At 48.8% G+C, this 15,103-nt stretch overlaps 5 protein-coding genes across 8 annotated transcripts; 1 reads left to right on the plus strand and 4 right to left on the minus strand.

Annotated features, from left to right (window-relative positions):
• Positions 1 to 826: 826 nt before the first annotated feature.
• On the minus strand, positions 827 to 5,910 carry LOC111067081 (band 7 protein AGAP004871). 3 transcript variants are annotated; one of them, XM_041595647.1, is made up of 4 exons: positions 5,609 to 5,910; positions 1,671 to 2,187; positions 1,434 to 1,599; positions 827 to 1,359 (listed from the first exon to the last, which is right to left on the minus strand). In XM_041595647.1, the coding sequence occupies exons 1-4, from the start codon at positions 5,610 to 5,612 to the stop codon at positions 1,129 to 1,131; spliced, it is 918 nt and encodes a 305-aa protein (XP_041451581.1). In that variant the 5' UTR covers positions 5,613 to 5,910; the 3' UTR covers positions 827 to 1,128. The 3 variants fall into 3 exon arrangements, with proteins under 3 accessions (XP_041451581.1, XP_041451582.1, XP_022211800.2); XM_041595648.1 differs by lacking the exon at positions 5,609 to 5,910 and adding an exon at positions 2,570 to 2,586; XM_022356108.2 differs by lacking the exon at positions 5,609 to 5,910 and adding an exon at positions 4,271 to 4,612 and having other exon boundaries at positions 828 to 1,359.
• Positions 5,911 to 6,143: 233 nt separating this feature from the next.
• On the minus strand, positions 6,144 to 8,176 carry LOC111067084 (integumentary mucin C.1). Its single transcript, XM_022356112.2, has one exon. It carries the CDS (start codon positions 8,074 to 8,076, stop codon positions 7,072 to 7,074), a length of 1,005 nt encoding a protein of 334 aa, XP_022211804.2. The 5' UTR covers positions 8,077 to 8,176; the 3' UTR covers positions 6,144 to 7,071.
• A 166-nt stretch (positions 8,177 to 8,342) lies between these two features.
• On the plus strand, positions 8,343 to 10,525 carry LOC111067088 (uncharacterized protein F54F2.9). The gene is made up of 3 exons (XM_022356117.2): positions 8,343 to 9,151; positions 9,210 to 9,417; positions 9,484 to 10,525. The coding sequence occupies exons 1-3, from the start codon at positions 8,466 to 8,468 to the stop codon at positions 10,180 to 10,182; spliced, it is 1,593 nt and encodes a 530-aa protein (XP_022211809.1). The 5' UTR covers positions 8,343 to 8,465; the 3' UTR covers positions 10,183 to 10,525.
• Positions 10,526 to 10,757: 232 nt separating this feature from the next.
• Positions 10,758 to 13,548, minus strand: LOC111067086 (anaphase-promoting complex subunit 4). 2 transcript variants are annotated; one of them, XM_022356115.2, is made up of 5 exons: positions 13,314 to 13,548; positions 12,596 to 13,238; positions 12,360 to 12,530; positions 12,133 to 12,295; positions 10,758 to 12,061 (listed from the first exon to the last, which is right to left on the minus strand). In XM_022356115.2, the coding sequence occupies exons 1-5, from the start codon at positions 13,423 to 13,425 to the stop codon at positions 10,847 to 10,849; spliced, it is 2,304 nt and encodes a 767-aa protein (XP_022211807.1). In that variant the 5' UTR covers positions 13,426 to 13,548; the 3' UTR covers positions 10,758 to 10,846. The 2 variants fall into 2 exon arrangements, with proteins under 2 accessions (XP_022211807.1, XP_022211806.1); XM_022356114.2 differs by having other exon boundaries at positions 12,354 to 12,530.
• Positions 13,549 to 13,904: 356 nt separating this feature from the next.
• LOC111067089 (chromobox protein homolog 3) lies at positions 13,905 to 15,001 on the minus strand. Its single transcript, XM_022356118.2, has one exon. The coding sequence runs from the start codon at positions 14,903 to 14,905 to the stop codon at positions 14,171 to 14,173; it is 735 nt and encodes a 244-aa protein (XP_022211810.1). The 5' UTR covers positions 14,906 to 15,001; the 3' UTR covers positions 13,905 to 14,170.
• Between the last annotated feature and the right edge of the window lie 102 nt (positions 15,002 to 15,103).

Consider the following 15,103-nt stretch of genomic DNA (forward strand, 5'->3'; position numbering starts at 1 on the left):
CGTGCCCCAAAGCCCAAGCTCTCTGTGGGGCAGCGCAGCGCAGCGCCCAGGGGAACACCAGAACACCACACACCGAACATCTAACCGGCTCTGTATGTAAATCGCTTGCAATTCGCGGCTGAATCATCGTTGCATAAAAACCCAGCTGTTGCAGCAGCAGCAGCAGCAGCAGCAGCAACAGCCCGGAAATGTATGGCGAGCATTGCTTTAAAAAATGAATGCGCAGAATTAAATTACAGACGGGAAATATATTTAAATGATCTGCTCCGCGTGGTGTGCCGTGCCGTGCCGTGCCTCTTGCCTGCGTGGCTTTTCCTTTCATCCAGCAAATGTTTCCTTTCGATGTCCTTGAATTCAGCTGAGGCATCACAAGGGGTGTCAGGCAGACGCACAAGCGAAAAGTGCAAAAGAGAATGCCGGAGAATGTAAAAAAAAAATCAACAAAAATTCTTTCCGTGCGTGGACGCTGCTGTGTGATCGCTGTGCGACCGGTTCGGTACGGTACCGAGAATGCAAACAACAAAATACACAAACTAAAAAGATATCGTGCTATAAGGGAGCGAAGATCGGTTTGGTCCCACCCTCAGTGAAAGGAAGCGCCCAAAGAGGAGAAAAAGATCATACTCGTAGAAGAACTCTCTCTGGCAACGAGGATCCTTCAAACCTACGAAAATATCGTGCATTATCCATCAGAAGAGGACTTATATAATTCGAATCAGTATTCATATTTGGATTCCCCCTTAGATTGATATTTGTTTCGCGCCTTATTCTACACACACTGAAAAGTGTTTGCTTATTTTATGCAAAAAGCGCCATGGCCTGTATCTAATATTATTTATATTTCATACAAAAAAAAAAAAGAGAAAAAAAACAACAACAACAACAACAGATGGACTAAGAACACATTGATGAACAATAAATATAATCCCCTTCTGGGGATCACCTGCCCAGCATATTAAACTGCTCCCATGGTGCTCCTGCCTTGATCGAATGCTACAGCAAATAGCCAACGATGTCCTCGTCATCGTCATCGTCGTGCTCTGTGGGCGGCTGTCGCTGGCGCTGCTGCCTCTTGAGCTCGCAGCGATGCAGTGCCTCCAGATAGGGCTGCAGCACCGACATTGAGCGTCACTGATGATGCTGATGCTGGTGGCGATGCAGCGGCGTGGATGGTGCCGGCGGATGGGAGTGCTGCATATTCTGCTGCTGCTGCTGCTGCTGCTGCTGCTGCTGCTGCTGCTTTTGCTGGTGCTGATTTTGGGAGTTGAGGAATGGCGTGAGCAGCTCCATGGGCAGCGGGAAGATAATGGTCGAGTTCTTCTCCGTGGAGATGCTGCTGAGGGTCTGCAGGTAGCGCAGCTGCGGAAGAACAAGAAGGCACTCAGCACTCACTCACAGCGCTGGGAGATGCTCAAACTGCTTGGGAGACTCACCTGCAGGGCCGACGGACTGGCCGAAATGATCTCGGAGGCCTCGCGAAGGGCACGCGACGACTTCATTTCGCCCTCGGCGGCAATAACCTTGGCGCGCGCCTCCCTGGCCGCCTCCGCCTCAGCGGCCATGGCACGCTGCAAGGCCGTGGGCAGGGAGACGTCCTTGCTGGAGAGAGAGAGAGAGGAAAAAGAATTGAGGCTATAGCTTGGGCTCAAAGTGCTCCAACCCTTACTTACATTTCCACACGCTCCACCTTCACGCCCCAGGGATCGGTGGCCTCGTCCAGGGACATCTGCATCGTGTCCGAGATGGTCTTGCGCTCGGTGAGCAGCTCGGAGAGATTGCGTGTGCCCAGGACATTGCGCAATGTGGTGGCTGCCAGCAGGCTGGTCGAGTGGCTGTAGTTGTACACCTGAATGACGGCCTTGAGGGGATCACTGATGCGATAGTAGACCACGGCATCCACTGTGACCGTCACCGAGTCCTTGGAGAGCACCTCCTGCGGTGGCACATCGAACGAGACGGTGCGCAAGTCCACCGGATAGTAATCATCGACGCAGGGCAGCACAAAGAAGACGCCCGGTCCACGGGCACCGCCGCTGCGCAGGCGACCCATGCGGAAGATCACAGCCCGCTCGTACTCGGAGACCACCTTGAAGCAGATGAACACGGAGATGGGAAAGGTGAGGATCATGATCAGCACCGAGATGGCCGTTGCCAGTATCTCCACGCAGCCCATGTCATCGTTTTCCGCTGCAAGAAAACACAGAGAGAGAGAGAGAGAGAGATCAATGGATGGGTTCCCTGGCGATTTGTAGCTGGAATGCTCCTCCTATTTGCAGTTTTTACTGTGGTAAATTTACTTAAGGAAAGAAACTTCTGTGATCTAAGATCTGACAAATGGCTCTGACGATTGGGGGCTATTCATCGGCTGTCGGGGGAAGAACTTCTCCTTAACAAAATTTTACAACTTTCAGGGTACCCAGAAACAGACTGCAGAACAAATTCTAGAAGAAGGGAGACGGCAACGATGGTATTCCAAAGAAGATAATGAGAGCTTAAGCTGTTTGTCATTGCCATTGGAATATTCTGGCTTAGAGCTAATATTTTTCAGTCTCTCAAGACTCTTGCTAACCAGAGTAAAGCAATGGAATAGAGCGTGCCAGCAAGAATAACGGACAAGCAGGTAGCAGCACCCAGCAGAGAATCAAACACTGTTAACCATCTGTTAGTTCGGTTAATGCACAGCAAAAAACAAATCAAAATATCCTGAGAATAAACATACAATCCTATGTACTCGTTGGTACGGGTATACACACATAAATTGATCTGTGGCAAGGGCTTCCCTCCCTTCTTTCTTCGTTTGCAATTGAATTTCTTGTGGATTTTTGTGGATATTCGCACCCATTATGATGTTTCAATTACCCCCACACCCGTACATATTCCAGGGCCTGGGCTCTGCTCTGGTGTGTGTTTTTTTTGGAAGGCAATTAATTTGTTCAAATTGCTTTTGATCTAGTAAAAATGCCATAATTTCCATAAATATCCAGAGAACGAGCCGGTAGCTGCGAGCATTTCTTATGCTCGACTAACTACATAAGTAGAACATTTTGCTTAATGGCCAAATACGAATGCGAGTACGAGTATATATGTACAGGCGAGGGCGAGTGTATTCTCGAGTACACAAACACACAAAACAACACAACACGTTCATGAATATGATCTCCAAAATGGTTTTAGTTTTGGTTTGTATTTTTCCTTTTCCTTTTTTGTTTTGTTTTGTTTTATTTTTTTTTTTCTGTTTCTTCACCGAACGAATCGAACCGAGTAATACTCGTACTCGAGTGAACTATTTATGCCCATTGGGCAAGGCAGGGAATAATGTTTACGCCCCAAAAGGCCCGACCCCAGCCCGATCCCGGCCCGGTCACGCCGCGGCGGGGGTGTTGAGTATTTCTTTTCTTTTGTTTAGATTATATGTTTCGACAGTACGATTTATATCACACGGATACCCGGCTGCACGGCTACACGGATCGGTGTTTTTGGTGTTCGGTGTTCGGTGTTCATATGCCTCAATCCGAGGCCCTGGTGTGTGGGTGTGGGTGTAATTTCTATTTATTTGCATATGTCGGCGCAGAGTTTATATTGCATACTTCATTGGTGGTCCGTCCGATCGATACAATTCAATGCCCCCAGATACAGATACAAATATGTATTCTGGTGCTGGTTCTTTCTGATTCATTTAACCGAAAAATCGTCTCACCTCGTGCCTTGATTATGATTTTATTTGATATTTGCATTAATTTCACATTTTCTTGAATTATGGATTATTCACCATGGGTAGCGGGGTAGGGGTAGGGGAAGGGGCAGGGGGGTGTGGCAGAGATCTGTGAGGTCATGTGGGAAAAACTATTTGTATCTGGCAGTCAATGTGCGTATACTTATTTTTATGAGCTAAACAAAAAGCGGCCAGCAGGCAATATCTGTGCCTGGAAATCCGCTCCACAAATCGAAGGGAAACTATGCCGTTAAATATAATTGAACATTTTGCAATTAAAGAGGAATAATACATCGAATTTCTCTTGCAATTTAATGGCAGATCCTTGAGACCGAATTACAATTTGAAGAACAAAATTGGAACTTTTTAATTAAAAAAAAAACAATTTTCTATGAGTAAAACCTTTAGGTTTCCTTGCACTAAATGATCCTAATATTTGTAGAAATTGTCCAACAAATTTCTGTTGCAGAACTACCATGAAAACCTTGCCTCCATCTCCCGCAAAATGTTTATAAAATTTTGAAATTTATTCCTCATTTTTCTTCTTCCATATCTTACACGTTTTGAGTCCCTGATACGGCAGAGAGGCGGCCGGTGGTATGTGCACCGTGTGCTGTGACGACGACAGATGATGCTGCGGCTGTGGTGTCAGCGGAAATGTCTCCGTCGATGAGGAGGCCTGCACTTGGCCCGATCCCGGCGAGCCGACATGCAGACGCGAGCGATGTTGATGCGGCGAGGCAGGATGCATTTTCTGAATAAACGAACGGGCAAAGGAATCAACGAACGAGCGAACGAACGAACGAACGAGCTGGCAAACAGGATGAGCCGATGGATATTTTTAAACGGAAACTGATCGATGAGAACTGCACGCGTCCAGCGCACGTTTTCAAGTGAATGCGGGAGGCGGCACAAAATCCACCAAACAAACAAAACACAAACACACAAAATACAAAAACCTCCCTCCTCCTACAGTAAAAGCTCCAGTGCAGAGACAAATATAACGACTACAAAGATACCCTCGGCTAAGGGATTTACTTAATGGAATTTCTACAACAATTAACCCAGAGAAATAGCCATCTGATGATGGAGCAATATATTTGCTACCCAATTTAAATTCAATAAATTGTTCAGCCTTCAGAGGGTTATCCAATCTTGGGTACTGCAAAGACTCTACTTGGTAATGGGTACCAAAATGGGTGTATGGATCCCAAACAGACATAGAAGCGGCAGTAGCACCGGCCAGCAGGCCCAGCAGGTTGCTCGACTTATTTCACACATTCACATAGTTCGAATAGAGTAGCCGCCGACCGATTCCGCGGCGACTCGATGGTTCGTTCTTTTTGTTTAAACTGTTCGAAACGGGCCACTAGAGATGGAGATAATTTATACAGCACTTCAATCACAGCATTTCACAGCAGCTAAAGCTAAATGCCTTTTTTTTCTGGCCCTGGATATACATAGAATACGTTGGGCATATGTACATATGTGTAGCTAAAGGTAGAGGGAGTTGCTGGTGTTGGTGTTGGTGTTGGCAGACCCTGAGCTATGGCGACGCCTTGTCTTTCACATTTGTCTTCTAAATCATCTCCGGTCAGCCCATGCGGCACAACAAAATACTTTCCGCACACAAAATGCACGAAGCTCGAAACACACAAATCACCCTGGGGATCAGTCTCGGGGAAGCGACTCCCCCTCTCCGGGTACACAAATGAGTTATGGTTACTATGAATGATCGCCGCTGTGCATTTTGCAGCCTATTAAAGCACAGAAACTACTTGTACCGATTAATATGGGCAAGCTAAGACATGTGGTGGTTGTATTTGGTACGGAATGAATGTGCCATTCATTTAATTTTACGACTCTTATGCTGCAAGCTTGCGTAGATCTACTTACTCATCCTGGCACCAAAGTAGAATCATATTTAGTGGGGGAAACTCAAGTGTTCCAAGGGTTTTTTCTATGATTTCTGTAGTCTGCAGGATGTTTCTTTTTATCTAGAATTTATGTTTATTAATTATTATGTTATTATTTGTTATTATTTATTATTATTATTTATTAATTATTATGTTATTATTATGTTATGTTTCTGGACAGGAGCTATGCTAGTGTTTCGATTGGAGCAGGCTCTGTCACCAGCATGCGATCACTGGTATTTCCACTAAAATATATATTAAATATATGTATCGTTATATCCATGAATTGAATTGAACACTTTTTGCATACACAAATTAATTGTTCCTGTTTTGTCTGCCATATACGCGTACTTTATTGCAATTGTTACACTGAACAACAATACAAATTGTACATTATTATTGTATACTATAAATATGCAAAAGATTTACTTCTTTGAGGCTACAAATTGCATCCAGGGAGTATGCATTTTCGGGCTGCAATGGGTGGCGTAAAGTAAATGCAACCCCCCCCCCCCGATATACCTGCTATATATGTATATTCTGTTGGGGTGTGTTTGAGGGGGTTATATCAGTGTGTGTATAGTATGGGTATTGTATACGATATATATATGTGTGTTTGTATGTATATATAGCTGATTCGTAAGGCACATTACGGTCTATATAGATCTACAAATGAGTGATTGCTAATTGCGCTTGATGATGCTTGAATGGTTGGTTGATGGGGGGAGGGGGTTCAGGGAGACTGATACAATTTGGTCGCAGCTATATGCTATACATGGATTGAGTTGATTGCTGTATACAAGTGGCTATATAAAGGTATATAATATATAGTATATGTATATATATATATGTATATAATAGGTATATATGTGTGTGTTGGTTATCATATGCTGATTTGTAACAAATGCTTCTTGCTGCACATACAAAATCCCAAATGCTTCTTACAGTTTATAATGCTTATAAAATAATGCAAATTTCCGATTTTGCATTCAAAAATCATTTTAGCTTACAAACATTCCAATTTTGGCCACTACGAAATTTTAGACACTCTTAGCAACAATTTATGAACTACAAAAGTTTCGTTTCTACCTTTTTACCGTTTTTTCCCGATTTTTAATTGACTGAGCAATATCCTAGTTATCCTCTTGTGTGTGTGTGTATGTGCATCTCACTCTCTGGCGAAGATCGATTCTCTCTCTCTCTCTCTATCTCTCTCTCTTGCATTGCATGCAAAAATCCGAAACAATTTTGGGCAACTTAAACAACTAATAATCATCGCATGGCATCGCTTCGTAGCGCTTCACTTCGCTTTGCAGCCCATCGCTTGATTGGTTAACAAATTCTTTGCTGTATGGAGGAGGAGTATGTGGTGGTGGTGGCCGAGTACGTGGAGCACGCTGACCACTGGCCACTCTTGCCACCCGTTGGCGCCTGGCGCCTTCGTCAGTCATTGTACATGCCATCGACCAGGAAATCCATGCGCCTGTAGTGACGTGTGCTCCACAGCTCGCGAAAGCGTCGATACATAATGGTGACCACGCCAATGACCAGCGGCACCGTCAGCAGCACCGTCACAATGGGCACGATGTAGTCGTTGCCCCCACGATCAGCCAGATTTCCAGTTAGCTCCTGCACCATTGGTGCCGCCGGTTCGGACAGCGTGGATGCCGGCATCGGCAGCGGTTCCGAAGAGGCAGCCAATGAAGGAGCCGCCGGCGACTTTATCTTATCCTCCTTTTCCTTCTCCCATTCGCTATGTGTGTCCATGCTGTAGACAACGAGTGGCTTTGTGGGACGCGGCGTCGTTGTGGTGGTCGTCGTCGTCGTCGTGGTTGTTGTTGTTGTTGTGGTGCTGCTTGTTGTTGTGGTCGATGGAGTAGTGGCGGTGCTGCTGCTGCTGCTGCTGTTGCCGCTGCTAGTTGTGCTGGTCGTGGAGTTGTTGGCCTTTTTCACATCATTTATGGAGATGCCTTCAGCCACAATGGTGCCAGTGGGTGGCTGTGCTGCTGCTGGCTTTGCTGTTGCTGGCTTGGCTGTTGCTGTCGCTGCTGCCTTTGTGACCGTTCCATTGGTGGCTGCCGGAGCTGCGCTTGTAGGTGTCGCCGTTGCAGTGGTGGGCTTCAGGTGTACCGGGTCCGTCCGCTTCCTGGTCTTGGCCGTGTTGTCCGGCGGAATGGTGCTCGTCTTGTTCATGTCCTTTTCATGCTCCTTGGCCAGTTCCGTGGAGTTGGTCAGCTTAACCTGCGTCTTCTCAATGATGTGCACTTGACCGGGCACCGCAGCCTGAGCTGTGACAGTCGTATTCATCGCATTCACAACCAGCGGCGCTGCCGTCGAACTGTTTCTCTGGGATGGCTGGGGATTGGCCACAGGGGCATTCTGCTCGCCAGCAGCAACCAGCACTAGGCTTGTGCCGCACAGCAGCCAAAGTAGCGGAAGCACGTTCATTCTCTGGCCGTGGCCCTTGTGCAATTTAGTCCAAAACGTTGCTAAAATTTGGCAGCCAAAATTAATATTTTACTCCTCCTGACCCACAGAAATATACCAAAATATACCTTTACTCTTTCAAAATATCCCAAAAAGTATATAATATAACGTAAACGGTCACGTCACCCTTTATCGAATATCATCCCTGATATACCATAAATATATCCATAATTTAGCTGGCAGCGCTGGCACTGCTGACGTTGCCACTTTCGTGCGTGTCACAGCTGTGTGTGTGTACGGTGTGGGCGTGTGTGTGTGTGCGTGTGCGTGCGTGGGGTCTGCCGCATTAATTTTTTGATTTCGATTTGGACTCCAATTGCAGCGTCCGTCAGTCCCCCAAAACGTACAAAATGAAACTGCCAAGCGACACACTGCTTCTGCTGCTGGGCAGCCTGCTGCTGATGTGCGGCACGGCCCAGGCCTGGCACTCGGAGGAGCTGGAGATCTTCGATTTGGTGGAGGAGATCAACAAGAATTTCTACGAGTTTATGGGCATCAACCAGACGGCCACCAACAACGAGATCAAGCGCGCCTTTCGCACCCTCTCGATTGTCCTGCATCCGGACAAGAATCCGTCCGAGGACGCCAACATCCAATTCCGGAATCTCGTCTCCATCTACGAGGTGCTAAAGGACTCCTCGAAGCGGGAGAAGTACGACAAGGTGCTCAAGGAGGGCATGCCCAACTGGAAGTCGGCGCTCTACTACTACCGCCGCATGCGCAAGATTGGCCTCTACGAGGGCGCCTTCATCCTCTTCCTGATCATCACCGTCGGCCAGTATCTGTTCGCGTGGGCCGCCTATCTGGAGAAGAAGTACACCGCCGAGCAGGTGTTCGGCACCAAGCTGAAGAAGCTCCAGAAGAAAAACAAAAACATCGACATGGACGTGATCCTCAGCGAGATTCCCATGCCATCGTTGCTCAACACGCTGCCCATTCAGATACCGCTGGCCATCTGGAATTTACCCAAGACCATCATGAATGGCTTTAGCAAGGCGAACGAGCTCAAGGAGCTGGCACTGGAGAAGCGTAGACAGTAAGTTGGAAGGCTCCTACCCACTAGGTTTTCGGACTAATTTCCCCATTCTTTCCAGAGAACTCGAGGCCGCTCGCCGGCAAGAGGAGCTGGAGCGTGAGGCCGAGGAGCAGGCCCGCCTGCGCAAGGAGCAAAAGGAGAATCTGCGCAAGCGAAAGCAGAACAGCAAGGCACCCGAGAAGACGGAGGAGGAGCTGCGCGGCTATTCCCGTATCAATGCCCGGGAGCTGAACGAAGAGGATGCCGTGCGTCCCGCTTCGCAGAAGGTGAACTACAAATACCTAGATCCACGTTCGTTTTACTCATCGCCCAAGGGCGCTCCACTCTTGCAGAGCACTGTTAGCGGCGGCTTCTGGACGGACGAGGATCTCACCGAGCTGATACGCCTCGTGAAGAAGTATCCGGGTGGAGCGGGCAGTCGCTGGAACACCATTGCCGAGTCCATGAATCGCACCGTCCAGGAGGTTACCTTCATGGCGGCCAAGATGAAGGAGAATGGCTACCGCATACCCGGCCAAACGGAGAGCGTGGCCGAGACCCTCGTCCAGGAGTCACAGCAGGCGGTGCGCAAGGAGAAGGTAAAGAAGTCAGCAACTGCGACGGCGGCGGCACCAGCCACTGCCAGCAGCGAGAAGAGCATGCTGATACCGGAGACCAACTGGACGCAGGAGCAGCAACGCGCCCTGGAGGCGGCCATCGTGAAGAACAGGAAGACGGCCAGTGGGGATCGCTGGCAAAAGATCGCCAACTGTGTGCCGGAGAAGACCAAGGAGGAGTGCCTGGTGCGGTACAAGTACTTGTGCGAGCTGGTCAAGACCCAGAAAAAGGCCGAGGAGGCGGAGGCCAATGCAGAGCTCGATGAGGAGCTGGCCCCCGAAGAGGAGGAGGCCCCACCAGCGGCAGCGGCAGTCCCAGCCGCAGCGCCAGCGGCGTCCAAGAAGCTCAGCAAACGGGAGCAGCGACGCCGCAAGCAGAATTACTCCAGCAGCGAGGATTCGGATGAGGATGCATATCAGTACGAGATCAGCTAGTCGCCAACAAATCCCCTGGATACCCTACCACATGCCATCCTCCTGCAACTGCAATTCGCGTGGCTCAAACAAACTTAGTTGTAATAATAATACGTCGTTTTTTTTAATATATAATTTGCATTAAAGAAAAAGACTCCTCTGTGGCTACAATGACAGACAGGGCTTCCAGTAGCTAGCCAGGATCACATACATGCATATGTATATCGTATATCCAGGATATCCAATGTCCTCCATTTGAAGCGCTTCTCTCTCTCTTATGTTTTTTTGTACATATATTTTGTAATTTCATTCAAATCAAGAATTCCTTTTGCCAAAAGTAAAACAAAAACAAAAAATGTGGCACATATCACGCGTCTTTTCCATGGGGGCACTCGACAAAAAACGGTACCCTACCCTCCCTCCCCGGCAGATGATTGAATCGATAAGATAACAAAATGAGGCGAGATCTTTTGGACACCCTCGCTACTCCATTGGATGCCTAAACAGCCTTTTCTATAACCGATTTTGTGTATCGGGTATGGTACAAGTAGAGCCGCGGCTCTTGCTGCAGCTCACAAAGATTCCTCACGTTGTGGTTCGTTTTGGGATCAACTTTTAATAAAAAAAAAGAAATTCACGATTATTATTGATACAAGAGACCCAGATGGCAGATCCAGGCACGGATTCAATCCTGCTTATCCGAATCATTGATGGCCAGTATGGACTCTTTGCTAATCTCCAGGAATGAGGCCTGTGACATCTCCGTGTCGTCCTCCTCCTCTTCGATCTCCATCTCGAAAATGGTCATCTTGCGCTTGCGATCCGAGAGCACGGTGGCCACCTTGCGGCTGCCGGAGACGGCCAGCATTTCGCAGACGCCATCCAGACCCTTAAAGGCAGCCGCCTCGGGTATGTCGTGAATGCTATGCGTCACAGTGGCATCCGGCAGATTCATCAGCGTGGCCAGATTATGTTGGGTGCTTTGATTGCGCGCTGCACTGAGGGAGAACTGAATGAAGTAGCTGTGGGGGCGCACGCCGGGCGTGGATGAGGTGCTCTGGGCCAGCATGGAGAGCGAGGACTCGTTGTAGAACTGCAGATCGACGAAGCGCAGATTGTAGTAGTCCTCGTGCAGCTGGGAGGTGAAGGGACCGGGCAGCAGCTGGACGCGAGTGCAACGCAACAGGCAATCCTCGGCCCGACTAAACTCCAGGATCATAGCTTCCTGCCAGCTGATGGTTACAGCCAGCATATCACATCTGCCGGCCTCATGCACATAGTAGCTGCAGGTGACAAAATCCTGCTCCTCCTCGGGCTCCATCGGCGGCAGCTGGCAGCAGACGACGGCCGTGCTGAGCTTGAAGCTGGCGCTAATACTTTCCGTGGGCTTGTGGAAGACTGCATCGATGGCATTGAACATCTTGTCGCGCTGCTGCACCAGCGACAGCTTCTTGTCGTGCGGCACAAACAGCGGACACTGGCCCAGGCACTCGTTCTCGGCCAGCATCTGCTCCCACAGCTCATTGGGATCCACCGGGTAGAGCTGCGTGAGGCAGGCGTTCTCCAGATACTGTCCCACACGCTCCAGATTGAATTTGCTGCGTGTGGGCGCACCACCACTCGGTGGCTCGGCATCCTCATCCTCATCGCTGCCATCGTCCAGATCCGGCTCCATCGCACAGAGCAGATCGGCCAGGGCCACGTTCTCCACCTCGCTGAGTACCATCTCGTCGGGTATCTCCTGGTGCGAGAGCCGCAAAATGGTGAATATCATCCAGGCATGGAAGAGCTTCATGTCGTGCACCAGCGAATCGATGGTGCGCTGCAGTTCGTGCACCTTCAGATAGAAGGCACCGCAGGCCCGCATAGCCTCAACGGCCACCTCTGGGGAGATGAGGGACTGCAGAGAGAGGACAGAGAGGAGACATTAGAATCCTCGTTCGAAGAAGGTGCTCTGTGCTGTGGACAAACCTCAAAGAAGTGCGACATGCGACCAAAGCCTGCGATTGTGTTGAGAAAATAAAACATATTGATGGCCGCTCCATTGAGCTGCTTGAATACCAGCCCCTGCAGATTGTTAAGGCTGAGATCCACCGAATTGGCTATCTTCTTGAAGCCCTTCTCCGAGAGGGTGCTGCTTAAAGGAGTAGCAAATATGAGCACTGGATACTGTCGATGGCAACGCAACTCACTCGAACAGAAATTCCTCCACCTCGAAGGTGGCAAAACCAAAGACATGCAGCTCCAGAAAGTGTGTGGATATCATGCCGTACGCCTGCGAATTGGCATACTTTGTCAGTTTATTGTCCATCTCCAGCTGAACGGTCTCCCAGGCCTCCGTCAGGCATTGCTGTGTGTCATTGATGTAGCTATAGAAACGCGCACAAATATCAGAGAATATTCAGGAAATGCGGACAGAGTCAGGAGCACCTACTTCTTTGTCTCCAGGATGTGGGCACAGTGCGTGGCCAGCTCCAGCATGGGGGCCATGCAATCCTGCAGCACCTGATTGTGAAAGTGCAGCATCTTCAGCTGCTGGCCATCGCGCAGCAGCGCATAGATCGCATTAAAGTCACCGTTCAGCCGCACATCGTACACATCGAACTGCTCCGGATGCAGCACGTGCTGGGTGAGATCGATGCTGCCCGCTTGGAGGGCGCCCAGCAGCAGCAGATGCACTTTGCCGCTGCGCATGATCACCACCAGAAAGCAGGGCGAACCCTTGGGGAAGGACTTCTGGTCCAGCGACTTGAGGCACGGATCAATGTTCGTCAGCGGCTGTAGCTTGGGCAGGAATCGCTTGTGCTTGTCCTTGGCGTTGCAGGTGTAGCTGCCCAGCGTCTCCTGGCAATTGATGGCCTTGCTGAAGTACACCTTCTTGATGTCGTCGTCGTATATCAGCCCAGAGATGATTGTCTCGCTCTCGGCATCCAGCAGAGCCACCTTGCCATTACTGTAGCCCACGGCCAGCAGCGTTTCGTCCATTTGCCAGCTGAGGGACCGCACTCGCACATCTTCGCCAGGCGTGGGGAAGGTGACAATCTTCTGCCAGTTCAGCCGCTGGATGACCACCTCGCCTGCGGGATAGTAATCGTAAAGTATGCTTAAGTCCAAGCGTAGAGCAGCACCAATCTAATCCAATCCCAACTTACCCTTTTCCGTGCCGTAGGCAATAAGATCCATTTTATTGTTCCACTCCATGCGCTCCACAATGCAGGTCATGTTGCGAGCACCGAGCAGCTTCATGGAGCTTGTCTGTGCCATTTTTTCTGCTTTTCAATCCTAAATCCAATCCAAATCCTGTACAAAATTGCATTAGTAGCAATTGTTTGCCATTTATTTATACTTTGTCGGCGTGCCTATCGGTCAAACTTCGCTGGCGCGGTCTATCGAACCGGCACTCGCCAAGGTATATCGAATAAAAGGTACGGTACCTTCTACCGCAGGCCAGGCCAGTCGAGATCAGCATTACAAATCCAATCCAGATCATCTACAAAATTGCTTTAATAGCAATTGGCAAAAAAAAACCATTTTGCTACAATTTATTTATACTTTTCCGGTGTTTCTATTGTACCGTACCTTTCATCGAATATACCTTGCGAATAGGAAGAAAGTGGTGGTGCAACAGAAGGAGGGGAATAAAGTTGTCCTTTATGAGACAGAGAGAGAGAGAGACGGATGAAATGAATTCTTTTGCGAATTGTATTTTTCCGACTACAGAACATTTAATTTGTTTAGGCAATTGTGGGCTGGATGTTGGGTGTCCCAAATAATGAGCGAAGTCAATATTTAATATATTCCGATCGGGAAATATTTTACATATATTTTCCGTTTGTGAGGCTGGTTAAAATATATGTAGTTATGTATTAAAACAAAAAAAATAGTTAAGTCAAACTAAGCGGCCCAATTGGCGCGTATTTGCTTTTAGATCCACATTGTCCTTAATTGGTACACTAATTTCTATGTATGTATATGCTTTGTATACATTTGTAGATTATTTCGAATATGCTTAGTCGTCGGCTTCTCCGATGCCAAGCTGGTTCTCATCGTTATTGGTGCTGGCGGCTGGACTGGCCTCGGCCTCTGCTTCAGCTTCAGCTTCAGGTTCTGGCTCCGGCTCGGCCTCAGCCTCAGCTTCGACCTCTTCGTCCTCCTCCTCGTCTGGTCCGCCAGCAATGCTGCCACTGGGAGTCTCGACGCTGCCGGGGTTAGTGCCAGTTCCAGAGCCGCTGCAGCCCATACCGTCACCACCATCACCGCCGCCACCGGTGCCGTTGCCATTGCCAGTGTGCCAGGTGAGGCGCTCCTCGTAGAACGCAATCACAACCTGTGGGCAGCGTTCGTTGGCAACTTTGGCGGACACCAGATCGGCATGATCGCTGCCCTTCCACTTCATCAGGAACATGAGCTGGCCCAGCGAGTCGGTGGCACCAAGTATCTTTGACGGCACCAAGCCGCGCTCAAAGCCGATCAGCTTACGGGTCTCTTCGGTCTCATCCTCCATGAATGACTTGCGCTTGCTGCGAATGTTTTCTGGTGTGGAGACTGTTGCTACTCGCTTCTTGGGCTCCTTCTTCGTTTTCAGCGACTCTTCGAATGTTGATATTAGGTCGGGGCAATCCAAATTTTCCACAGGCTCCCAAGTGTTTTCACTGCGAGGATAGCCCTTCCACTTTAAATAGTATTCCGTGCGGCCGTTAACCAATCGTTTGTCTTCCACGCGTTCTACGGAAAATTCGGCCATTTGTGTGATACGATATTGCAATTGTTGTAAGTAATTTTAATGTTGCTTTTATATTTTTAATGCGACGCTTGCACTAGTGATGTGAGAGTTAGGGCTACAGAACAATCGATGGCAGTAGCGAAAGCATCGATAGATAGATCGATGCTTTTTTATTTCGAGAAATGCTTGGAATAGCGAAATGACTCGCAGGATACTATC

Source organism: Drosophila obscura, unplaced genomic scaffold (assembly GCF_018151105.1).
Source record: "Drosophila obscura isolate BZ-5 IFL unplaced genomic scaffold, ASM1815110v1 contig_73, whole genome shotgun sequence".
NCBI lineage: Eukaryota > Metazoa > Arthropoda > Insecta > Diptera > Drosophilidae > Drosophila > Drosophila obscura.

Bases quoted from the DNA above. Each gene is read 5' to 3' on its own strand.
- LOC111067081 (XM_022356108.2), bottom strand. From the start codon at position 4,463: ATGCATCCTGCCTCGCCGCATCAACATCGCTCGCGTCTGCATGTCGGC. The intron at 2,188-4,270 runs GTAAGATATGGA...GTTTTCTTGCAG, and splicing joins GTATCAGGGACTCAAAACGT to CGGAAAACGATGACATGGGC. The intron at 1,600-1,670 runs GTAAGTAAGGGT...CTCTCTCTCCAG, and splicing joins AAGGTGGAGCGTGTGGAAAT to CAAGGACGTCTCCCTGCCCA.
- LOC111067084 (XM_022356112.2), bottom strand. From the start codon at position 8,076: ATGAACGTGCTTCCGCTACTTTGGCTGCTGTGCGGCACAAGCCTAGTG.
- LOC111067088 (XM_022356117.2), top strand. From the start codon at position 8,466: ATGAAACTGCCAAGCGACACACTGCTTCTGCTGCTGGGCAGCCTGCTG. The intron at 9,152-9,209 runs GTAAGTTGGAAG...CATTCTTTCCAG, and splicing joins GCACTGGAGAAGCGTAGACA to AGAACTCGAGGCCGCTCGCC. The intron at 9,418-9,483 runs GTGAACTACAAA...CCACTCTTGCAG, and splicing joins TGCGTCCCGCTTCGCAGAAG to AGCACTGTTAGCGGCGGCTT.
- LOC111067086 (XM_022356114.2), bottom strand. From the start codon at position 13,425: ATGGCACAGACAAGCTCCATGAAGCTGCTCGGTGCTCGCAACATGACC. The intron at 12,531-12,595 runs GTAGGTGCTCCT...GCGTTTCTATAG, and splicing joins CACATCCTGGAGACAAAGAA to CTACATCAATGACACACAGC. The intron at 12,062-12,132 runs GTTTGTCCACAG...CTCTCTCTGCAG, and splicing joins GCATGTCGCACTTCTTTGAG to TCCCTCATCTCCCCAGAGGT.
- LOC111067089 (XM_022356118.2), bottom strand. From the start codon at position 14,905: ATGGCCGAATTTTCCGTAGAACGCGTGGAAGACAAACGATTGGTTAAC.